Source organism: Hippocampus comes, unplaced genomic scaffold (assembly GCF_001891065.2).
Source record: "Hippocampus comes isolate QL1 unplaced genomic scaffold, H_comes_QL1_v1.1 scaffold112, whole genome shotgun sequence".
NCBI lineage: Eukaryota > Metazoa > Chordata > Actinopteri > Syngnathiformes > Syngnathidae > Hippocampus > Hippocampus comes.
In genome coordinates this window covers 1,238,206-1,263,728 of record NW_017805841.1, presented here as the reverse complement: position 1 = coordinate 1,263,728, position 25,523 = coordinate 1,238,206, and the positions used below count along the sequence as shown (strand labels likewise).

At 41.0% G+C, this 25,523-nt stretch overlaps 1 protein-coding gene across 3 annotated transcripts; it reads left to right on the top strand.

Moving 5' to 3' along the window:
• Positions 1-312: 312 nt before the first annotated feature.
• Positions 313-24,319, top strand: nup93 (nucleoporin 93). 3 transcript variants are annotated; one of them, XM_019888387.1, is made up of 22 exons: positions 313-446; positions 1,520-1,702; positions 2,023-2,140; positions 11,359-11,421; positions 13,072-13,200; positions 14,264-14,338; positions 15,349-15,441; positions 15,527-15,666; positions 15,800-15,932; positions 17,467-17,624; positions 17,767-17,932; positions 18,465-18,558; positions 20,690-20,881; positions 20,951-21,077; positions 21,170-21,242; positions 21,650-21,694; positions 22,349-22,465; positions 22,580-22,698; positions 22,795-22,912; positions 23,061-23,144; positions 23,224-23,352; positions 23,982-24,319. In XM_019888387.1, exons 2-22 carry the CDS (start codon positions 1,524-1,526, stop codon positions 24,087-24,089), a joined length of 2,460 nt encoding a protein of 819 aa, XP_019743946.1. In that variant the 5' UTR covers positions 313-446; positions 1,520-1,523; the 3' UTR covers positions 24,090-24,319. The 3 variants fall into 3 exon arrangements, with proteins under 3 accessions (XP_019743946.1, XP_019743945.1, XP_019743947.1); XM_019888386.1 differs by having other exon boundaries at positions 314-446; positions 23,979-24,319; XM_019888388.1 differs by lacking the exons at positions 313-446; positions 1,520-1,702; positions 2,023-2,140 and adding an exon at positions 6,409-7,347 and having other exon boundaries at positions 23,979-24,319.
• The last annotated feature ends 1,204 nt before the right edge of the window (positions 24,320-25,523 follow it).

Sequence of the window (25,523 nt, the reverse complement as noted above, 5' to 3'; positions counted from 1 at the left end):
ATGTCTCATCAGAAATGTGACTTATTAGAGTGTTCTTCGGACCACACTTACATTATTTGATTTGTTCGGGTACATTGAATATTTCACAACGGATTGAAAAGACCAGTGATGAAACGACACTTTAGTAAAGGTGCAAGTTTGTATTGCGATTCTTGAACGGTATGAAATAATTTGTGCTATCATTTTGATCATTGTTTCTCAAACCCTGTTGGGCGGTTCTGTGCAGTACTGTTGGAAACCAGCTGGTGGAGTGTCAAGCTTGTCTATTACGAAAGGCCAGTAAGTGCGATATCCGGTACGGGTATTCTGCCTCGTCCAATCAGCTTCGCCCACTGTAGTGCCGGCGCAAAAACATACATCACGAAAGGCTGCATAGTATTCTGCTGAATATACGAGTGATTTTTCAACAATACCTCCCGAAGAGTCCAGACTGTAATTCGTCTCAGGTAAAGAAATAGTCGTCCTCCTGCTACTATGTGCAAGAAAAAAAAGTTCATTCAGTATTTGGAACTTGAGCCATACCGTCTCCATGTGAGTTAGCATTAGCCCGCAAGCTAACAGCGATTTGCCTATGACAGTATAGCAGACCTAACTCGCTTGAAGTCGCCGACCCATCGAAGTGAGACCAAAGTATCGTCAGGGTTTGTTAGTTTCACTGTTTTACGCATACCGCCTTTGTCTTTCGACACACAAGGCAGAAATTGCTGGTCTTGATCATGTTACAATACATTCGTATTGTGCGAGCTAGTGCCAATTTAATGTGACAGCAATACGCTTGAGTTGCCAGAGTGTTGACATTTGCAAATGTCAAATTTTCCCACAATTGTTTTTAATAGGAAGTGCCAAAATTTTAACATACAGTTCCCATCATGTCCATGGTAGTTCCCTTGCGTTTGTTTACATAAATAGGATTACTCTCATCAAATACCAATTGGATTGAACGTGTTGAGGCCTTTTACCGTGATAAGTGAGCCGCATATCTCATCGAATGTCAGGACTTCAAATTGCTTAAATTATTCCTAATATTTGGTCACCTAAATGATGACGTCACACTGTATGTGTTTCCCTCCTATTGGTATCGAGCTCAGCCGAATGCATGTTTTTGTTGGCATAACATCCATCCATTTGCTTTAGCTCTTCGTCCTCTTTAGTGTTACGGGTGAGCTGGAGCCTATTCCAGATGACGTCCAATCAGCCGGGTTACCTGGACTGGTTGTCTGACAACTGCATGGCACATACAGACAAGTCCTACCATTCACAGCTATACTGTAGCGTAGACGATTGGTGAACCACGGTCAATAATACTGTGATTGTCTGGCAACCAATACAGGATGTGCCCCACCTCCTGCACCTAATCAGCAGGAATAGGCTCCAGCTACGTTACCCTAATGAGGATGAGCATGATTTAAAAAAATGGATTTATGGGCATTCCTAAAATACCAACATTGTCGTCAAACCTAGTTGTTATTTTCCATGTAGATGGTTTATAATGTCTTTTTGCATTCATTCCACTCTACAGAGGCATGGATGCCGAGGGCTTTGGGGAGCTGCTGCAGCAGGCCGAGCAGCTGGCTGCTGAAACAGAGGCTGTGTCAGAGCTGCCACATGTTGAGAGGAACCTTCAGGAGATCCAACAGGCAGGGGAGAGACTTCGGTCACGCACACTCACCCGAACATCGCAGGATGCTGCCGATGTAAAAGCGTAAGGAATTTGACTGCCTATTAACTTAAACGTAGCTACAGGTAAATTACCTTTTGACATTGTTTCATGTGATGCATTCATTCGTTTTCCCAACATATTTTTCTGCATAACTTCTTTACTTACTAAATGTTTCGGTCTAATATGATAAGTAAACATGTTAATTTTAACTTAGCTGACTGACACCACAGTCACAAATTTAACGGAGATGTCCAACAAAGTCTGTTACACCTTCTCCTAGAAATCAGGCTAAGACATAGTAATCTTGGTTGAATCCCACTATCATATTCATTCATGGGGAATTTCCTCAATCCACATTTCAGGTCGATCCTCCTCGGTTCCAGAGGTTTGGACATATTCCATATTTCTCAGCGACTGGAGAGTTTAAGTGCGGCTACTACCTTTGAGCCCTTGGAGCCAGTTAAAGACACTGACATACAGGTAGGATTCAATTAAGAGTCTGTTTCACCACTTCACATAATTAATCATTCATATGATTTACCGTATATTTTGGGCTATAAATCACAAGTTTGTAGCTGTGAAGTAAAAGTAAATGTTTTATTTTAATTCAACCCAAGTCTGCTTTCATGAAGAACTCCAGGAATTGGAGAATATTTACTGTTTAGAAGCTGAAATTCTGAGGGTTTGGACAATTTTACATTGAAAAAGGGATCTAAACGACTAATCAAAAATCCCAAATTATTTTCTATTAATCTGATTATTGATTACCGGTAGTTGCTGACTAATTCATTAATTGTTGCACCTCGAGTACCCTTACATCCGGGGTGTCCAAACTCGGTCCTCAAGGGCCTCTGTCGTGCCTGTTTTCCAATTCTCCCAGGAGCAACGCACCTGATTCAAATAATCAGGATCGTTCGAATGCTGCTTCAGAGCTGGCTGATGAGCTGATCATCTGAATCAGGTGTGTTGCAGCCGGGAGAGATGGCAAACGGGCAGGACAGTGGCCCTCCAGGCACGGAGCTGGACATGCCTGCCTTAAATGCAAACAAAAAGGTACAGAAATTGTCCCTTTGTCCATTTGGACTATTTGTGTACCTTTTCTAAGCATAAACAGTACTTATTTGTACCTGTTGTTTCACTTGTGCACTTTACAAAGCACGACACAAACATTTGTGCCTTGGAGAACAAAAATGGACCCCTTCAGTACCCACCCCTTCAAACTCGTTTCTTTTGAGATTGTACTTGAGAGACATAGCGCACCATACAATATCTGCATTGGTAAATTGGGAGTCATTTCAGATATCTGTCCGAGTGCCCATGAAAGGCAGCACGATGCCACGTGGTACCCAGACGGGAAAATCTGATAGTCCTGGTAATTACAGTCCAGTATATTGCTGTTGGAAACTCTTCTCATTGTCACAACTCCTATTATGAATGACTCAACATATTCCTACACAGACACTGAACACAACCAGTTGCTCCTCAGAGCTTGTTTCTTTATTTCGCTCCAATTACTTTTCATAAAATGGTTGTAGTCTGTTGTTTTTTTCCCCCTTCTGCTTCCCTCTTCACCTCTCAGATATCGGGAGTGAGCCAAACGCCAGGCTTCCTGTTTTGTCTCCCGCTGTTGGTCACTGTTTTGTTTATGTTCCTCTGGATGGGTTGTAACTGGGAAAGTAAATCCCTTGTGTATTTTTTACTAACTTGGCCAGTAAATATGATTCTAATTCTGATAATCCATTTGTCACAACTTCAAATGTTCGTGTCAGACTGTATTTACTTTTGTTTGTCCTTCTCAGAAACCTCTGATCCAATTTCATTCTTTTCCTACAGTGATTTTTGTTTTCCTCTCCCCAGTTCAGTCTTTCGCTCCTCTTGGCACACCGGATGTAAATTAGCCCGGGTGCTTTTGACCAGCAGATTGACTGCTAGTGCACTTAGCTTTTACCAGCATGGGGGTATATTTGTACACACACACACACACACACACACACACACACAATCAAATTGACTGGAATATTTTCCTCTTTATGTGGAGGCAAACCACGACTTCACTTTAGCAAGCAGTTTACAGGAAGATGGTTAGCAAAACCGTTACCGTCACATAACAATGTCCACTAAAGTCATTGGATGATAATTTATGAAGCATAGAAATGATGCAGGCAGGAGTGTGGTTGATAGCAGGTTGTGTACGCCCAACCAGAATTTTTTTTTTTTTTTTTTTTTACATTTTTTTTATTTGGAAACAAAAATCAGTTTTGGACAGAAAAAAAGTACAGATTGCTGATTAAGTTAAAAATTGGCGGGCCAGACTGGTCCCTATTCCCCGGGAATAGCAGGGTCGACTGCAAATATATTATTGAAAACATGTCTTTCTCGGTTCCTAGAATGCATTGCGTGCCACAATGGATTTGCCTATTTATCACACACAAAGATTCAATTCATCAAACCAATTTAGGAATCACACAGAGACAACCCAAGTAAATACAAAAATGTAGTTTCTAAATGCCAGTTTACTTTATTTAGACCCCAAAAAATCCAAACCTGTGTGTCCCTATGTGAAAAATTAATTGCCCCCTGAATTTAATAATGGACTGTGCCACTCTTGGCAGCAATAACTGAAATCAAGCATTTGTGCTAATTGGTGATGAGTCTTTCACATCGCTGTGGAGGAATTTTGGCCGACTCTTCTTTGCAGAATTTCTTCAACTTCGCCATATTGGAGGGCTTTCTAGCATGAAGGTCACATGACAGCATCTCAATTGGATTCAAATCTGGACTTTGAATGGCCACTCCAAAACCTTTACTTCTTCTTTTTCACATAGGACGTGGAGTTTTGGATTTTTTATTGGGCCTTAATAAATTCAATTGGGATTTAGAAACTGCATTTTGTATTTCATTGGGTAATCGCTGTATGTCATTAAAATTGGTTAGATGGACTGAAACCTTTGTATGCAATAAATATGCAAAGAACACAGAAATCAGGAAGGGAGCAAATACTATTTCACAGCCCGATATAAGTGCTTTAAGATGTAGATTTATGATTCTTCAATAATGCTTCCTGAATTGTTAGCAGCCTGCTTTGGCAAGAATCGCCCTCCTGCTAGTTACTGCTCATGAAATCTATGACGCCTCAAGAAGTAGCAACTACACATAATAGTTTTGTTGATATTCATGTATGAATGGCAAAAAAAAAAAAAAAATCCAGACCATCTCTTGCTTTGTCAGATGGTATGGATGGTTTAGATATACAATTCATCAAAGTACCGGTAAATGTGAACGTTGCATGTCTCTGCAGGTGTTTGTACATGCTCGACCCAGTATGTCAGGCTTGAGTGACCTCATACATACTGCTGTGGTTCCTGTGAAACACACATAAATACACCAAGAGAACTGCTGTGTAAATGGTGTTTCCGTTTGAGTGAACACAAATTAAAAAGGATGTTACTGAAGGAAGCCGTGCCATTTCAGAGTCCCAGATTACGGATTTAAAGTGTTAGCTACTTATTTGCATGTTTCTGTCAAGACTATGTTTCGATGAAAAAGTTCAGGTTCAACGGGAACATTTGATTTAGTTAATTTCTCCTTGATTGTGTTATATACAGCACAACCTCCGAAGTTGTACAGTTGGAATTCAACCCCGAATTTTAAAAAACAAAGAGAGAAAAAAAAATGTCAGTACAATTATATCATGTCTACCTCACAGTTGAAAGACTCTGGCAGGGTACAACATTACGCCTTTTTAGGGTGGTCGCCGTGTTGGGCCTAGTTGTGGTGGCCCTGCCAGAACCGGCACTGGCCCTGATTTCAAACAATACTTAACAAAATTCATAATGACATGAATTGGCCTACCAGTGGATGAAATAGTAAAATGGGTAGTCTCAGCAGCCAAAATGCACATACATATGGACGATCAAGACAGCCGCTTAGTCACTTCATAAAATAGCTATACTCTCCACTCCCTAGTATATGTGTAGCGATTTAAAACAAAAGTCATCATTATATGTGTATGCCTATTTGTGAATTAAATAATGAAGCGTGCCATGTCAGTGGCGAAAATCCGTCTTGTTAGGGTTAAATGAAGACAATAAATTGTATGTGGGTTCTTTGTCTCGTTGCGCCCTGTGATTCGGACTGGCTGATGTATTTTCTCCCTTCAAATGACATTCTTCAAATTCAGTTTTGTTTTTTGGATTACCACTCTGCGTAGTTCTCTGTGCCATCAAATCGTATACTAGCGGCAAGTAAAGACGAGAGAGGAATTAAGAAAAACGAGGAAATGTGGCACACCCGATAAATGAATAGAATAGTGAAACATAAGGCGTGGAAAGCTGAGAGCCTTGCTGGTGCGGAAAAATGGCGTCCCACCGCAATTCATTGCATCTCTGTGTCCTCATCTCACTTATCCCTGGCCCATATTTGCCCCTCACCATTTTCTTGTTTGCTGACTCGCCTTTTTTCTGTAACCTCGTTCCATTTCTTGATTTTTTTTTCTCTCTTTTTATTCCATTTGCATCCTTTCCCGTCCTGTGCCCTCACCATCTCCACCCCCACCGGCTTTTTACATACACACTCATCCTTCAGCAGTGATGGCAGCGAATCCAGTTGGCTGAGCACGGAGTGTCTGCGGCGCTCTATGAACATAGCGACACTGTGTGTGCGTGCGTGTGTGTGTGTGTGTGTGTGTGTGTGTGTGTGTGTGTGTGTGTGTGTGTGTGTGCGTGCGTGTGCGTGCGTGCTTCGTGTGTGTCAGATGCATTGCATGTGTGTATATGTGTCAGGGACGGTCGGTTACACTCGCTCCTCCACTCTTCCCGGGATTATGAATGAATGTGCATGTGTGGCACGTGCAGTTTGTGCTGGCTTGCACATACGACTACAGCTATGCCATATGCCGCTGTGGATGAGTGTGACTTCAAGTGGTGTGGAGAGTAACATGTTGGCTTTGTGTGCCCCCATGTAACTCAGAAGCCCTTCATTAACTAAACATGACCCTTAAGAGCACGATTAGCCTCATTTCGAGGCAGGATGTCGGAAGCCATCAAACAAGGGGGGGAAATCCATTACTGTAATTGCATTGAGAAAAGGGAGGAAGGAGAGGGGATGGGAAGAAAGGAAACGTAGATGGATAAAAAAGGAAGAAAATGAGTGGGATGGACGAAAGTAGGAGGCAGAGGGCTGTCAGCGACGCTTAGATGAAGTGAGGGAGTGTGAACGAGAGCAAGGATATGTGGCTGAGGGAGGGGGGAGTCAGCTGACGGTATGAACAGATACCCTGTATGAATCCATAGTTCCTTCCCATACATCCCCCCTCTGTCTGCCGTTACAATTGGTATGGCCCTCTGACAATAAAACCACCTCCAGTGAGTCTCGATGTGCCACTTGCACGCGCTTCTCTGAGGTTCATCGTCAGTGCCCTACTTTTAGGCAGGAAAGGGCTGTAGGCGCACTGCCATGCCGGCCAGACAGGGCATGGGGAAAACGCCCCAGAATGGCGGACACTGTCGCCGCCATGGCCCTTCCTGACATGGAGCGACTCAGGGATGAAGAAACCGAAGGGCGACGCTGGTCTTTCCTGTGTTGTCAAAGCCCAGAAACCCTGGCAGAGACAAAGAAAAGAAACATTTTTTTGTATTCTTCTACGTTCAAACATGTCCTGTTTTCTGCCAGGCAGCCACTGAGCATGAGTGAGTATTGCCCACACATGAATCTACGCACACACTATGAGACAGGTATCTGCTTTGTCTCTCACTCACTCACACACACACACACACACACACACACACACACACATCTCTTCTGTTTGTCTTCCTTGCTCTTTCCTTTGCAAATATTACATTATTGATCATTGACAAATGCAATATAACGTCAAGGTAATTAAAATGTCAGTGACAGAAAATGTTGGATGACAATAAAATCAACTTATGTACTTGCATATGCTATCTGCAAATGTAGGTGGATGATTATCCAACCGGAAAGTCGTGTGTGGTTTGTTCCTTGCACACTGAGGGCACTGGTCAGCTCTTTGTGTCATGGCAAGTAAGCGCAGAAAACCTCATGCTCTCACTGTCATGATGCCACACACAGGGACTGCGGTGCCCTCCCTTCTTTTAACTCTTCAATGCTGTTCTCATATCGTACTCATATCATGAATATCCTTGTAACGCATTTTGTCTTGAATTTCCCTTCAAAGTGCCAATAGGCCGCTTTTAGGTGCAGACTGTACTATCTATGAATGAAGAAGGCCTGTATGAGCTGGCGCATTGAACACGCCAATGTGTCTGTTAACAAATGTGAGAACGCACCACTTTTTGCCTACAATTAAGAAAAAGTGTTGATGTCTATCACCGATTCACAAACTTTGCGGTAAATGAAGAGAATGTCCAAAACTTCCATCTGTTGTATTTTTTTATTGATTTAAATAGCATCCAACCGCATAATGTCCTTACACACCAAAGCTTTTTTTTTTCTCCTGTGGTTGTGCTAGTAAACCTTCTGGGCTTTTATTGTCCATAGGCTGTGTCTGTTCTCCGTGGTTAGCAGGTCTCCGAGGATGCACAATCTAAGGGTGGGGCATCCGAAAAGCATACATCTTTAACCACCCTAAATAACATGTTGCCCATTTGACAATTGTCAAATATGTTTCTTCATATGTTTTCCTTCTTTTCTACAATTTGACTTGATCTATATATTGGTTTGATTTGACAGTTTGAGCCTGAACATGTGGTAGAATTGAAGCATCAGCAGTCTCTCAACTGCTCAGTCTCGGACTGACTGAGGCTGACTGGCATGTCACTCTCAGCCATCATGTACTGACCAAATCATACATGATATAAATGCCTTGTAACTGTTTGTTGGATTATTTTAAAACCAATTTCTCACGTTCCGTGCATGAAACACAAACCCTCATGGAAATTATCAGTTCTTATTGTCTTTTGTTGAACTGTTTTCAACTAGGACAATGCATTCATATCAGAGCAATGGTGCTTTTGGTCGTTGCTAAAGGCTATGTTGTCAGTATGCATTTGGCACCAAAAATGTCTTGTCGGTGGAGTCTTTGGTAGCGCGAAATGAGCTGGCGTCAAAACTACCGCACGGAAAAATGGTTCTGCTTCTTATTGCAGTTCATTTGAGGTAGGAATGCAGCAGAGATACCACTCTGTTTCTCAATGTGTCACTGCTGTTTAAGATTCTGGCCGAATGAGCAGCTCTTCTCACACTGCCTGTTTCTGTAAGAGATGTATAATTTTCTCTTTCAACAATTCCAGGAATAATAATTAGATAGCTCCCAGACAGAAAGACGATGATAAAACTAGAGTGGTTTTTAAATACTGTCTCGCCAAAGTGTATCTCATTTTTTTATCAGGACATTACATGGACAGGCTCCTTTTTTAAAGCAAGTTAAAATTGTCTCGATTCTGTTACGATTTAGCCATGGTTGGGTTCACGAAAAATTGGAAATACATAGCACACTGTCAATGAATTGTAAAAATCTCAACGATCAGTCAAAGGCATTGGGATGCAAGGACTCCATAAAATCCAACAATCAGCTGAGGTTGCTTACTTATTGGAAAACAAATTATGTTAAAAACATAATTGCATCGGAAGAACTGTTTGTAAATTATGAGTCATGAATAAAAATCTTAATTGTAAAATTAGCAATGTAAAGGTGAAGTTGCTGACCTGCATTATAAGGATTACATTTATTTTTTGACAATCCAGTCATTGACTGTAAAATTGCTTGTATTCTGAGTTTTATGAGGTAGAGGGGAGTCTGAGGAATGCACTGGCATGAGCGCGAGATACAGGACAAAGAAGCGATGTCACGAATGGTCGGAAAATTAACCAGCAGGTGGCTTTTATATGGTACACAAGAGAGGTGATGAGAGAGGAAATGGGAGGCCACGAGTGCTTATTTGCCTGTAAGCGGCCATCCTCTCTTCTTCAAGCTTCAAGAATAGCTGTCGTATCCTTCTTGGCAACCAAGATGATACAGTCTGTCATAGACTGTAGAGCAAATAGCACCCAAAATGGCATCATTATTAAATAGATAAGCTATGATGTGACAGCAGTCACATGATGGGCTCTTCCATCAGGCTTCAAGGCGTTCGGTTATAGTACATAAATTAAAAAGAAAACTACAGCTGTCCTCCGGGCATTTGAGGAGAAGGAGCAATTTATATCCCTGATGCAGACCTATTGATTTCAGTGGCTGAAAAACAGTGACAAAATAAAGGCGAAGCCAATAAAAAATCGCCCAGACGTCTGTCTTTTTTCTCTTCAGTTTGGTTCAGCCAACGTTGACACGTTTGTTAATTTGACTAGCACTTTTTTTTTTAATGATTCATTGTATTTATGTAACAAAGCAAGAGTGGGGTTCATTCGGTGTGTTACCACTGGTTACCTTTATAAGTAAAGCAGTTTGTTCTAGATGAAGAATCATAACATTTGAAACGCGGTGAATCTGAGTTCTTATATTGACCAATGACTAATAGCAAATATTTGTGTTTATGGCTTCCGAGCAAGGTCTTTGGTGAGAATGACATCCATTGTACTATAGCCGTCTGATGCAGAATATACATGAATCATTCCTTCAAATACCAGTACGCCGTGATCGGAAAGGAGTTAGCTCACTTTCAAGTGAGTCATCAGGCTGATGGTCTCATTGTGTTACGTCCAGTAATTGTGATCCGAGGCAGTCAGTACCGGGAAAATTTTCATACAATCGCTTGTCATTTCAAAATATTTTAAGTGGATGGGTAAAGTGTTTTCTGAATTTTCTGAATGCCTGTTTCCAAGATAATGTAATGTACTATAATGAGCTGAACAATGCTGCAAAAATCAATTCCACACATACGACAGAATTCTTATTAGTGAATTAATTATACACCTCCCCAAAGTTATTTCTTGTGTGCTTGGTAAAATAACATGATACTTTTCATTGGTGTGGTTTACAAGGTCCATATTAGAAAAAAAAAAACATTCAGCTTAGATTTACCTGCCAAGATGTTTTTCATAGTGAACCCCAGCCAGTGGCTCACAGTTCTGCTCACTTTCCGAGGACAAAGCACATCAGCTACCTGCCATTTTGATGCTTTCTCAAAATGGCCGCTCCATATGCTCGGCTGTGGTCACTGACTTTCTTTCCTTTCGCTTTTTCCGAGTGCTGCCTGATACGCATCTGCATGCAGCATTTGTTACATAAGGGCAACTTGCAAACGAACACTCTTGTGATTGCTAAGTTTGTCTTTAAAACACGTCAAGTTGATGCAGGTACAGGTTTCTGAGGGAGAGCCGCGGGAGAGGGAGAGATGTCTTGCAGCGGAATCCATTTTGTGAAGATGTCAAAATGGAGTCTATGCTGATTGCTGTCTCATTGCAAAATGGCGTGTGGAGAATTAGCACAGCTCGGAGTGCAAACGCTTGCCGTTTCATCTGTATGAAATGGCAACTGTAGGTTTCACTAATCCCACCACATGCTTGATAAGCAGCGACTTGTCTCCTGCAGAGTAAAATGTCTGCTAAATTTCTCCCTGTAGAAGTATTCATATATTCCCTGTACAGGCACTCACATTTTTTTGTTTTGTCTCATTATTTTGTCCAGCCATGCTAAGATGTAATTCTCCCTGTTTTTCCTTCTCTCTCCGACTCACTTGGCTTGCTTGGCCTTCTACCGCTGCCTTCCCATCTCTGCACAGGGCTTCTTGAAGAACGAGAGGGACAACGCCCTGCTGTCCGCCATCGAGGAATCTCGCCGCAGGGTCAGTGCCTGCGTTCAAGTGTTTCTGATTTCTGCTCGGGTCAAGAAAAGAGCTTGAGATATGTGACAGGCCAAAGTGGGAATTCAGATAAAGCACCTTGGAAATTAGCAGGGTTAAGTGATCTTAGATTATGAGATGTTGTCATGACAAAATAGTTTCGGAAATTAGAAATAACATCAGCTTTAATTCTGCCGTTTTATTACTGTCATGCCTGGATTGACAAATCCGTTTGTTTGTTTGTTTGTTTGTTTGTTTTTTATTGAACATCGAGTTAAACTCTGATGCGTTCTGACCACAAGAACACTCAGAAAAACACTCTTTTTCTCATGTCTGCTGGCTGTGATCGAAACGTCCTTCTGGTGCAACTCTGCAGGGAATGGTTTTCAAATGGCTTCCCTGATGAGCAGATCTAATAGGCCCAGCCTTTAATTAGTTATCGTTCCCATTATTTCCCCGTGAGAGCAGGAAAAACTTATGTGAAGGGTTGAAACAAAATGCTCTATAAATGCATAAAAGAAAGCTTGCATTACATTCCCCTACAGATGTCTACATCCCAAACCCCACTGTTAAAGAAAGTCTCTCACAGGATTTATGACAAAATCTAATGCTTACACCTGGACGGCACGTCCGTCTCACAGTCCAGAGGTTCAGGTTTCCATTCCGGCCTTCCTGTGTGGAGTTTGCATGTTCTCCCCGTGCCTGCGTGGGTTTTTTCCGGGTACTCCTGTTTCCTCCCACATTCCAAAAACATGCATGGCAGGTTAATGGAACACTCAAAATTGTCCCTCAGTGTGATTGCGAGTGTGAATGGTTATTTGTCTGTGTGCGCTGCGATTGGCAGGCAACCAGTTCAGGGTGAACCCCCCTCCCCCCCCCCCCTCCAAAAAAAAAAATGCCTGAAGACAGTAGGGATAGGCTAGAGCATGCGGTTCGGATAATGGATGGCTATAATGCTTAACGCTCCTTTCACTGCCTAGCCAATTTAAATAATCAGTTAATCAAAACCGTTTTTAAAAAAATCTGCATTTGCTATTGGTAATGTTCAACATGCCGCCAGGTTTGAAGCTCCCTTGATATGATCGTATCATATCAGTACTGTAGCTGAAAAGTGTTATCTGGTGGACAATTTACATACATGATGGAGACCTTCACACTAAATTAGCATTGAGTTCATGTGTTAACGTTTGCATGTTGGTGCAGCCTTGTGCTGAAATGTGTAAAAGAAAAGCTGAGAGATTCAGGTGGTGACCAATTTAACTCGGTAAATGGGGGCTCCAGTCCAGATTGGTATCTCCCTGGGCTGGAGATAGGAAGGATTTAATTATCTAATGTTCCCATTATCTCACCTCGCGTCTCTGTGGAGGGTTAAAATAGACGAGTCCTGATGGGCTTTCACAAGCTCTACTTGAGTCTCGAGCTAGCTTTTACTGAGCATATGCATGATGGTCTGCATGTGTAGCCAAGTTGACTTCTTGTACAGGAATATTAATGTTGCATTCAAGACTTGGCCATGTAAGATATACGCACAAATTGTACCAGGAAAATGATAAGTAATAAACACAGGTTCGTTGTTTCCTTCCATTCCAGCACGCTCATGTGTGATTTGACACATTTAACTCTATAACTAAAGTGAGGGGATGCATGTTTCAGACATTCCTCCTGGCTGAAGAGTACCATCGTGAGTCCATGCTGGTCCAGTGGGAGCAGGTGAAGCAGAGAGTGTTGCACACTCTCCTTGGAGCAGGAGAGGACGCCCTCGACTTCAGTCAAGATGTGGAGGTACAAGACTTGAACTCCAAAGCCTCAGCAGGCTTCACATTTGTAATAAAAATGAAATGTGTGTCCTTACTGCTCACATCCTGTGAAGGCAATTATTGTTGCTGTTTTGCAGAGCACAAGGCTGCTAAAACATGACAGATTGAAGTCATTGTCTTTTGTATGAAGACCCGTTTTTTTTTTTTAAACTTGTGTCTATCATGAAAAAAGAGCTTTTCCCAAAATAGAATGCCACGTCCACCTCCTACTTATAAATAATGAAGACAAAAGGAATTGTGTCTATTTTTGGTGTATTTCACACGTTTGAATACCGGTTTCTCAACGGTTTAATATAGCAGGTTCAAAAAACATCTTTTGTTTTTTGTTCTCAATACGTCATATCAGTGAGAGCATTTCTTAGCTTCACCCTAGCTTTGTTTGACCTATTTCTGACAAACTGTTTGCACCAGTATTAAGTTTAGAACCTTTTAATTTTTTTATTTACAATTTTAATTCATTGTTGTTAAGAAATTGTGTCCGGTAATCAGTCTTAACAGGAAAAAGATATGCATTACTGTACAGCAGCAGGATCATTGAACAACAGAATTACAACTGTTGCCGAAAACTTGCCAACCGGCTGAAGACTTTTCGACTTTTATCAATTAAAAACAACAGTAACACCACCAAAAGGTGTGTATAGATATATACAATACAATACATCCTGATTTATATAACGCTTTCACAACAGCTGCAGCTATAACAAAGCGCTTAACATAACAGTTAACATAAAGTAAAATAATAAACACAACACATAACAGAGTAATATATACATATATCTATATATATCTATTTTTATCTATCTATCTATCTATCTCTCTCTCTCTCTCTCTCTCTCTCTCTCTCTCTCTCTCTCTCTCTCTATATATATATATATATATATACTGTATCTATATCTATATCTATAGCTGCTATACCTTCACCCCTTGCATGCGAGAATAGCAACAGAAAATGTACATATGGCATACATCAAAAAGATTCTGTACATCTGTGGAGCGTATTCAGTTGGTTGTCACTGTTTTTGTTGTAGCCCAGCTTTGTGAGTGAAGTAACAGCACCAGGAAGGAGTGCTTTGGACAGCGTGGAGGTGGCCTACGGGCGTCAGGTGAGTCAACTTAGTGGAAATCATGGGACGACCTGGTTTTGTTAGAACAAGCAATTTCATTCTTCTTTGGGTCACAATGGCAAACTCAAATTCACATGATTCACATTTAGATTCTCGATTTCTCATTTTAAAAATTAACAAAATGATATATATGTGTGTGTGTGTGTGTGTGTGTGTGTATATATATATATATATATATATATAAAATTTAGATATTACAACCATTTTATGCAGAGTACCTCTTTTTCAATAGTCTTTGGATAAAGTGACATAATTTAAAATATAATCATATACAGTAGACCCCCCCCGTACTCATGGTTCGGCACCTGCAGATTCACCTATTAGTGAATGTTTACCCCTTTTTGAGAGCCAGCTCTCGTTTTTTTTTGTTGAACACGCTTATTGGCGGTATATCCCTACGTATTGAGATTATGTGGGCTGTTAATATCAAGAGGAATTTGTTGTATCCATTCCATCATCTACTGATTTTGTAATAAATATGTCAATCTGAATTCAAACATAATGTGGATTACATTTAAATGCACCCATGCCTGATCATTAAATAGAAATGAGGTCACAGGAAGACAGATCAAATATTATCGATTGATGAGGGAGCAGAGGAGCATTGTGGGTAAATTCTCTCTCTCCTGTTGACTATCTTTCTTTGCTATCCACTCTGACCTTCTCCTGTTCTGTTTGTTCTGCATCTCACACTATGTGCCGACACATTGCATGCAGCATCATTTGTCTAGTTTTCGTCATCTTTTTTGAAGACCTTGTCAGCATTGTAATTGTCTTCTTGTTGTTTTTTGTTGTCAACCATTTCACTCAATGGTCATAATGTTTGCCTTTAGTCTGGAAGCTGAAGATGGAATGGTAGGCTTTTTAAAAAATATTTACGGCATGATTTCAAATGTGGCAATAATTTTTTATGACTGAGCATTTTCCTGTCTGCTCGGTATGTAATCTGTTTTTATTTGTTTATTTGTAACTGTCACGTCCTGTTTTAGATCTACATTTTCAACGAGAAGATTGTGAATGGTCATATTCAGCCGAATCTGGGAGATTTATGTGCATCTGTAGCAGAAAGCTTGGACGACAAGGTAATATCATGTAACTGCAAATTAAATGTTACTCTTTGCAATTTTGGATGCAAGCATTTCTCATTAGCTGCCATCTTCCTTCTAGAATGTGTCAGACCTGTGGCTCATGGTGAAACAGATGACCGATGTTTTGCTGGTTCCTGCCAAAGATACGCTGAAGAGTCGCACTTCAATTGAGATGCAAATGGAATTTGTGCGGCAGGCGCTCGGCTTCCTAGAGAATAGGCGAGCTTCCGTATTCACTTCTCCCTCTAATTAAGAAAGTTTTAATGACGATGTCGTCGCTAAATTCAGTGTGAATATGCAGCTGGCTAAGGTTATTGTAGCTTTACTGTGGCTTGTGTCTCCTATCTTACAGTTATAAAAATTATACCATGGTGACTGTGTTCGGAAACCTTCATCAGGCCCACCTGGGAGGGGTACCGGGAACGTACCAGCTTGTACGCAGTTTTCTTAACATCAAGCTACCCGGTCCCCTGCCTGGCATGCAGGTAATTCACACTTTGAATGTGCAACATCTAGTCCTAGAATTCCTGTAACTCGTTTTGCTATGTGTGTACTGTAATCCCCCCTTCCCCCATTTGGGGACTACATTCTGGAACCCCACCGCAAATCGCCATAATAAGTGAAAATCTTCAACATAGAAATACCATATTTTAATACAGCCCTTGCCATCTTTTTATAGATTTCCTGCACATAATTTTAAGGTCTTCAGAAAGACTTTTAAAACAATAGTACACATTTACAGCACATAACGTAAATTGAGAGAGAGCACGAGCAGTGGATAACAAAAATATTGTATAAACAGCATTGAAAAATTGAGTAACGTTAAACTATAGCCGCTACTGCCTAGACAGCACACATGCAAGAAATCCTCTGTCGTGCTCACTGTCAAGTATATACGGACGGTACACACACATTGTCTCTTCGAACATTATGTGACCATATTTATAAGTTCAAAATTACCAGTGGATAAAATACCAGAGCTTGTTGTAAAAATGTACGAGCAGCCCACACCTTGCCGGTCTGTTCAGTTGAATGGCCCGGTGTGGCGCGGTCTGCATCCTATTTCCATCGCAACCTGCGTCTTAGTTGACTGCCACCATCTTTTTGTGGATTAATAAAAAGTCATACAATATAACATATTGTATGGGGACCCTCAAAACACGATCCAGGCATAGTTCATAACACCTGGAAGTCCACACAATCACGTCGCCATGTACTGCATCAGTGCATACACAGACATCTCCTTGTGCGGGGGTGAGTAGTTAACTTTTTTCCTCAAGCCACACCTAACATCCATCCACATTCTGAACTGCTCATCTGTCCTACGGCCATGCCTGGACAAATTGATACAGAACAACACACATGTTGATGCAGTTAATACACACACGCACGCACGCAAACAGAACAAACACTTCTGTTGTAGCATAAAATTGCTATTTATCGTTAAAGCACAGTTGCAGTGCAATGTGAATTTAATTATATGTAATATATTGCTGACTTTGTTGATAGTTGTCAATAAGTTAAAAAAAACTACACTTTCCGCATCCTTTTGGATTGATAAATTGTTTTTTAAAAAAAATGCTTAGTTTTCCACTGAACCCCTAGTAATATGGTTATCGCATCGTTATCGAGACATCTGGAAAAAATACAGAGACATTCAATTTTAGCCCTATCACACAGCCTAGTAGTGAGTATTAATGCAAAGGGTTACCAGTTTGATATGCACTTAAGAAATTTACTCAAATTATTTGGTGGTAAATCCTCTCCTCGTTGTTGTTTCGCCTGCTGTCGCTTCTCCATGAAGATTTGGTCATACGCAATGATGGCCTTTGACAAAGACTGGTTTTTTTTCCTGTTTTGTTCTTTTTTTAATTGTCCTCATTGCCAAAATCTACACCAATGCAAGTGTCGTTTACAAAAAAAAAGCCACAACAAGATTTGATATGCAGCTGACTGGAAAGTGGAGCTTTCTTTCTGTTTGTTGCATTGCATTAACCCTCACGTCTGCTCATACAACAGGATGGTGAGATAGAAGGCCACCCATTGTGGGCTGTGATCTACTACTGTCTACGTTGTGGAGACTTGAATGCAGCCATGCACGTAATCAATCGAGTCCAACACCAGCTGGGAGACTTCAAGACCTGGTTTCAGGAGTACGCAAACAGCCCAGACAGACGGTGAGAATTTTTTTTTTTTCATTTTTACACACACACACACACACACACGCACACACACACACAAAGACGCACACTTTTCATTGGAGTTTTACCTGTAATAGAATACTCAAGGTGTTCCATCTGTTCTTTCTTTGTCGTTTAGCCTTTCCCCAACTTCAGAGAACAAGCTTCGTCTCCACTACCGCAGAGTACTGAGGAACAGCGCCGATCCCTACAAGCGAGCTGTTTACTGCCTCATTGGGAAATGTGACGTCAGCGATAACCATGGGGAGGTGGCGGACAAGACGGAAGACTATCTATGGCTAAAGGTAAAGTATGTCTGTTTCAAATCTGGGCGGCCCGGTGATCCAGTGGTTAGCGCGTCAACCTCACAGTGCAGAGGCACCGGGTTCAATTCCAGCTCTGGCCTCCCTGTGTGGAGTTTGCATGTTCTCCCCGGGCCTGCGTGGGTTTTCTCGGGGTACTCGGGTTTCCTTCCACATTCCAAAAACATGCATGGCAGGCTGATTGAACACTCTAAATTGCCCCTAGGTGTGAGTGTGGATGGTTGTTTGTCTCTGTGTGCCCTGCGATTGGCTGGCAACCGGTTCAGGGTGTCCCTCGTCTACTGCCCGAAGACGGCTGGGATAGGCTTCAGCACCCCTCGCGACCCTTGTGAGGATAAGCAGATCGGAAAATGAATGAATGTTTCAAATCTTTTTTGGTGAAATTGTTCTCAGCGTACCCGTAAACAGAAGCTTGCTCCCAATGTAAAGACTTATAATGCACGTGTTCTTCTGTTTCTCGAGTCGCTATCTCCTCTCATCTGAATGACTGTTGCATCATTCTTTCTCCTTGCAGCTGAATCAGGTCTGTTTCGATGATGATGGCAGCAGCTCACCTCAGGACAGACTGACCTTGCCACAGCTACAGAAACAACTACTGGAGGACTATGGTACGCAGTCTTTCACAGAACTGCGGATCAACTGTGAAGCTGTATTTTTTGTAATTTTTATTTTGCACTATTGTAGAAAAAGGCAGTAAACTACGTGATTACAGAATCTATTTGCTTTTGCTTGACCTCGCTAATGACCAGATCGATATTGTGTAAAATCAAAGGTCAGTACCCAATCTAAAACTGAATCCGAATCCACAGGCTTCACAAGAAGACATGTTGGGATTCCTGCCAGGTGCCTTTTAATATGTCAAATAAAATATAAGCTTACAGTTAAAATCTGTCAAGCTTATTTGTGTTAAAATAATAATTAAGAAACAAATGTATTTGTTTATTAATTAATTAAAGCCTTTCAAATAGATTGGTAAAACATTCTTAAATAATATTGAGTTAACTTCCCAGACTCTTGCATTGTTAGTCGCTGGATGTAGCCAGCTATTTAGATCTTTTGAGCATAAATTGTATTCCATCAGTGATGATGAGAAAGACACATTTCAACCGTACTGAGCTGCTCTTAAAGTCTTTCAGCAAGTTCACAAGTGACAGACAACTTCAACTGTCAGGAAACTTTCTCATCAAACATTCCTAAACAAGTTGTCGAAAAGGAACTAACCATGTGTCTGTGACCCCCCCCCCCCTACACAAAAAAATAAATGACATCACAGTTTTCCCCCTTGGCTGTCTGCACAATGATCGTGCTGCATTCTGATAAGATTGAGGGCTGTGCTCAATAGCCATCACCCTCTCTCTCTCTCTCTCTCTCTCTCTCTCTTCGCCTCTTGCGCCCTCTCTGCTCAGCAGGAACTGCAGCTTCAAGCCCCATTCCGTTTTCCCTCGGTGCCTCGGCTCCCTCAGTTGCCTGGCACCATGTTCCCCGTTGTCCTCCATCTTGCTTAACAGCGGGACATGGAGCCCAGAGCTTTCTCTTTCGCTCCGTTTCTGCCAGAACTCACCCGCCTCGCTTGGCCTCTGCTGTCTTTCTTTCTCCGTATCCTGTGCTCTGTCCTTCTCTTCTCTCTGGTTATCCTTCATTTTCATTCAGTCATTTTGTTTCTCCACCATCCAGTCCTTCTTTTTTGACACCCTCCATTTGTACGTTTGCTCCTTCTAAAACATCCGCCTACTTTATCTTTCCTCTCTCATCCTTTTTCCCTCTCGCCCTCTCTCTCTTTTCTCTCTCTCATATGCACGGTGCTTTTTGAACCAAAGCGCTGCCAGTCTGAGATAAGCCTATGAAATGGCTGACATAGTCCACCCTGTTCTACTCCTCAAACTTGGAGGCAGCAAGAGGATTAGGCCTTATAATTAAAAAGTAAACTTGATGACTAAGTACCTGTGCATTCGAGAATGTTTTCTGAAGTCTTGTACTTACATGTTAGTTGCCATAGTCAGACTGTCAGAATATGAACTATTAGATCTCTAAAGTATAGCTCGTACTGTTTATGTGGAACAAATTAGACGTTCTTTTGTGTTTGAGTAAATTTAAAGCCTTGGCACATTTAATTGCGTTTCTATTGTTCCCAATGTTGGAGTTTGGCTGTGCAGCTAATGGGTCCATCTGCAGAGTTTGACGGAAGCAGGCTGTTTTCACCCTCATTTGCTGAGCGTGGGTGTTTCTCTGCGCTCATTACAAGTGATGTGGAACCAGCATGCTACTTACTTTATTGTAACGTATGAAAACTGAAGCCTGCGCTGCAGTTACAATACCACCATTTCTGTATCGTATTTCCTTCCTTCCACTTTGTTCTGTTACAATCAAGCATCCGCTCGTTGTTAAAGGTACCGTGTGTAGAATTTAGTGCCATCTAGTGGCGAATTAATAGAATACAATGGTTTAAGGTCGAAGTGTGGTCATTTTGAAGCACGCGCACTGTGATGCCTCAGAGAATCTAAATTAAAACGAATTATCACTTGAAATCTATCAGTCTCTATTGAATGAGTGTATGCATTACAAAAGTTTTACTTTTAGTCTAATTACTACAAGAAATCTACTTGTTCATGATATTCTAACTGATTATATTTGAATTTATTTTGGAACATGAAATATGCAAGTATTTCAAGACTATTCGGTGGTTTTAAGAATGGCAGAGGTTTGTATTTAATTTTGATGTTCTTTTCTTTCATCCAACAGGAGAATCCCATTTCTCTGCAAGCCAGCAGCCTTTCCTGTATTTCCAGGTCCTATTCCTGACCGCTCAGTTTGAGGCCGCCGTGGCATTTTTGTTTCGTGTTGAGAGACTTCGGAGTCATGCCGTACACGTGGCATTGGTGCTGTATGAGCTACGGCTGTTGCTGAAGTCCTCTGGCCAAAGCGCTCAGCTGTGTGAGTATAAGAACATACTATCGGATGAGGGAAAGACAACGTGGTTTTTCAATTGGCATCTATGTGCAGTGAGTCAAGAGCCCGGCGACCCCCCGACTGTGCGCCGCCTCAACTTTATCCGCCTGCTCATGCTCTACACTCGCAAATTTGAGTCCACGGATCCAAGGGAAGCCCTGCAGTACTTTTACTTCTTACGGTAATTTGACTCAGTTGTGGGTTTTCCCTTCAAATATTAAGAAAAAAAAAAGTAAAAAAATGTGTTCGAACACATGCAACACCTATTTGCAGAAATGAGAAGGACAGCCAGGGGGAGAACATGTTCATGCGGTGTGTCAGTGAACTTGTTATTGAGAGTCGTGAGGTAAGTTGCAATTTCCTCCAACACGTTTTTTGGTCAATTAACTACAAATAGATCACAAGGCAACCGATTGACTTGTTTGATATTGCAGTAAACGTACCCGAGCAAGCCTAAAAATGAGTTTTCATCTGCAGTACCTGTCTTGGATAATCAAAATAAATGGGAGAAATTTCATGAAAATATAAAATTAGTTCTGGTGGCATCACTGAGTTCATCAAAGTCCTCTTCAGAATCATGTTGCAGTGGGTGTGGCTTTAATTACCGTGCACCTTTAGGCAGATTGAATTGACAGCTTTGGAAAGCATTCGCAAATCATTTCCAATTACCAGACTTGTTTAGACATTCACCAAAATATGTATTCAGAGCAACATCTTAATTTGATGGGAATGTTTTGTCTTTGTCTTTTGCAGTTTGATATGTTACTCGGAAGATTGGAAAAGGACGGGAGTAGGAGAGTAAGAACATTTCCTATAATCAGAATTTTTCCTCAGCTTGAGTAACTTCAGTCCAATTGACCTTTTCAAGTGTACCAGTTTGTTTTTGGTTTTGAAAAAAGTGTGCGTGCAACTGCGTGCTATTTAATTTTATTTTGTATGATGAACCAGTGTTAATTATCTACTAAGGTACACGTAAACAGCTCAGAATTTTTTCTTGCAATTTTAAATGTCCTTAATTTGACTGTCGAACAGTTCAGATGAACATACAGAACAGGACACATGCTTCTCAATAAATATAATTAGGATCGAAATTTTCATTTATTGCAGGGGTTCAATTCAAAAAGTGAAACTTGCATTGTATAGATTCATTAAATCTTTTCCTACGTAACACTAGAATTTCTTGCAATGGTGAATTTTGGTTTTTAGTTAGCTGTAAGATCTGTGTGCAGTGAATCTGTATAGTATGAATTTCACTTTTTAAAGTGAACTGCTGAAATGAAAGAAGTTTTCCACAATATTATAATTTATTATGCATCCTTTCTGGAAGGCGACATATTTCAAAGGTCCTCAGCTACAATCAATACTCCTGGCATGAGTCACTTTCCTTGTAGCGTATCGAATCAAGATGTCCCCATTCTAACATCACCTGATTTTACTTCCGTCTTTCTCCAGCTCGGGGTCATTGATAAGTTCGCTGGAGACACCAGGGCTATCATTAGTAAAGTGGCCTTGGAAGCTGAAAACAAGGGTTTGTTTGAGGAAGCCGTCAAACTCTATGAGCTGGCCAAGGTGAGGACACCTTCGTCTTTGTCGCACTTTCTTCCAGAGCAGAGCTAATTTAAACCCTCCTATTGTTTCCTTTTGCTTGTGTTCTCTGCGTCATCACACCTTGGCCCTGGGAAGAATCCAGACAAGGTTTTGGAGCTGATGAACAGGTTGTTGAGCCCTGTCATTGCTCAGGTCAGCGCTCCTCAGTCTAATAAGGAGAGGCTAAAAAACACTGCAGTGGCCATTGCGGAAAGGTGAGAACACAGCGAAACTTATATTATGCATGATTTGAGATCCTTTCAAGTTCATAGAAAGGATTAAAGCAGATGATTTTTCTTCTCCACTTACAGGTACCGCTCGCAAGGGATAGCAGGTGACAAGTTTGTCGACAGCACTTTCTACCTGCTTCTGGATCTGATGACCTTCTTTGATGAGTACCATGCAGGGCATGTCGATCGCGCATATAATGTGAGTGCTTCGGAACTCATTGTTTTTGCCACTTATTTGCGAGGAGAAAGAAGATAATCACCGCATTTGTTATGTTGAAGTGTCATAGCTCTGATAAGGAGCGAGATGAAGTGAGCTTCATGGCCTTAATGTTATCCCTGCCTGTTAGGTGATGGAGCGTCTGAAGCTTCTGCCCCTCAGCCAGGACAGTGTGGAGGAGAGAGTGGCTGCCTTCAGGAACTTTAGCGATGAGGTGATGATGAGCTCTTGAATAAAAATAGAAACATTGTGATTCAGAGATGCGACACATATATGGTCTTCATCCTCTGTAGGTGCGTCATAACCTATCAGAGGTGCTGCTAGCCTCCATGAACATCCTGTTCACGCAGTACAAGCGTCTGAAGGGGGCGCCGGCTGGCACACAGGGACGAGCCCAGAGGACGTTGGATGACAGAGACACGGTGAGGTTGTGAGCTGTTTAGGAAGCACATCAGTAACGTTCTACCTGCAACTTCACAATGTCATTCTTTTAATATTTTGTTGACTATGAGGTACAGCTAAAAAAAAAAAAACTCATAATCTCAGAACATTGCATAAAAGCAATCCAAAATGATTTTCAAGATGGAAATTAGGCAGGAATTGGGCTGTCTGGAAGGCATTTTTCCAATTGGTTAGTGAATATGTAAAATATGATTCTCACTTTTGGCATTGAACTACTGAACTACATGAACTTTTATAATGAGATGCACTTGTATATATCTTCCAAGACTACATATTTCACATATTTTTCCCCATTTGCAACCACTTAAAATTGGTATAGTAAGTTAACTAAACGAATAATCCATATTTGAGAAATAAATCATCAATCATTCAGACATTTCCTCAAGTACCCATATGAAGTTTTTGGTATTTTTTTAATCTGCTTATCAACAGATGCAAAACAGTATTTTTTTTTATATATATATCTATATATATATATAGATAGATATATATATATATATATATATATATATATAGATAGATTTTACACATCCCATCTGAAGCTCTGGTTGTACGGTAATCTTCACTTGATGTCTTATGATCACAGCAGCTGCGCGGTCAAGCTCGAGCCCTGATCACCTTCGCTGGAATGATTCCCTACAACATGGCTGGAGACACCAATGCCAGACTGGTGCAGATGGAATTGCTGATGAACTGAGATATCACTACACACAGAATCAAAAACAACCAGGGGATGTTTTGGTGACACCCACCAATTACCCACACTCTCATTTTCATTATTTTATTTTAATGAGGCAAACATGCATTGTTTGTGTTTGCATGCGTATCTTGTGTTTCTATCATTAGTTTATATCTTTTGATCCTTTCCCCATTGTACTGTTTCATATTTGTACTGCCAGTTGTTTGGAATTAAAAAAGGACTTTTCAGTTATTGTTCTGTTCCGTTCACATTTTTATTTTGCTTGATTTATTCACTGCTTTATTTGATTGCATGCATTTTGGGTTTCTAGAAAAAGAGATTCTGACATCCTTCTGTGAAATCTCTGGTCAATTTACATTTTTACCATAGCACTGTTTTTTTTTTCTGCACACGCCCCCCAGGCTCAAACATGTTTTACATGCACTCAGTGAGCGAAGCAACATGGTCTATGTTGTTAGCCTCATGTTGTATTCTCATGAATAAGTTTTCAAACCGAAGAACTGTTTTTGAAAAACACAGTGAATTCGTTTGGAATTATTCATACTCTTGTCAAGAAGGAAATCTGCGAGTAAAATTGTAAGATATGAAGAATTCGCTATTTTCATTTGTATAAATCTTACAAACATTTGTTGAGAAGGCATAATGCATGTTATCAGGTCATGCTCTTTGTGTATGAGTGATGGTGACATACTGACAGTTATTCTTGATCTATTGTAGGACACAGCCATCTTTTTTTTAAATTAATTCTGACCGCTAGATGTGTATTATATATATATATATATATATATATATATATATATATATATATACACACACACACACACACATATACATACATACACACAACAGTATTTTGACAGTGTTGAGAGTTATGTGTAATTTGCTGACAGCCTTCATTTTGGGAAGCAGTACCGCGCCTGCTATGTGCTCTAATATTCTGTGTGTTCCATACTCTGTGTCCTTCAGTCTGGCCTGAGAGAACACAGATGGAGGCTCATTCTGTCAGTGCTGCTCCACATATTATACACACGTGAGGTTCACTCGGGGCCACAGACCGACTGAGCCAATAGCCTCAATTATATTCATACTCATGTATTTTTTTCACATCAGCCTGGGTTTAGTTTCATCACTTGATTGGCGCCATCCAGCTTGTTCCGCTCGACTGATGCAAGCATCATGCAGCAGCAACTGCAGAAGACGTGTCCCTCAGGTGTGTGTGCCCCAGCTGGTGTTGTGAATCAGGCCGATGACAGAGACCGCCTACAAGCCGGCTATTTCACAACACCAGGGTGGCACTGCACCACTGCCAACGAGGACCGACTGCAAAAAAAAACGACAGGATCCACAATTTTGGAATGGCCTATATTTTCCTTTTGGATGTCATATAAAGATTTCAAAAAAGGACAAACTTATTTCTTTTAATGTGTGGGT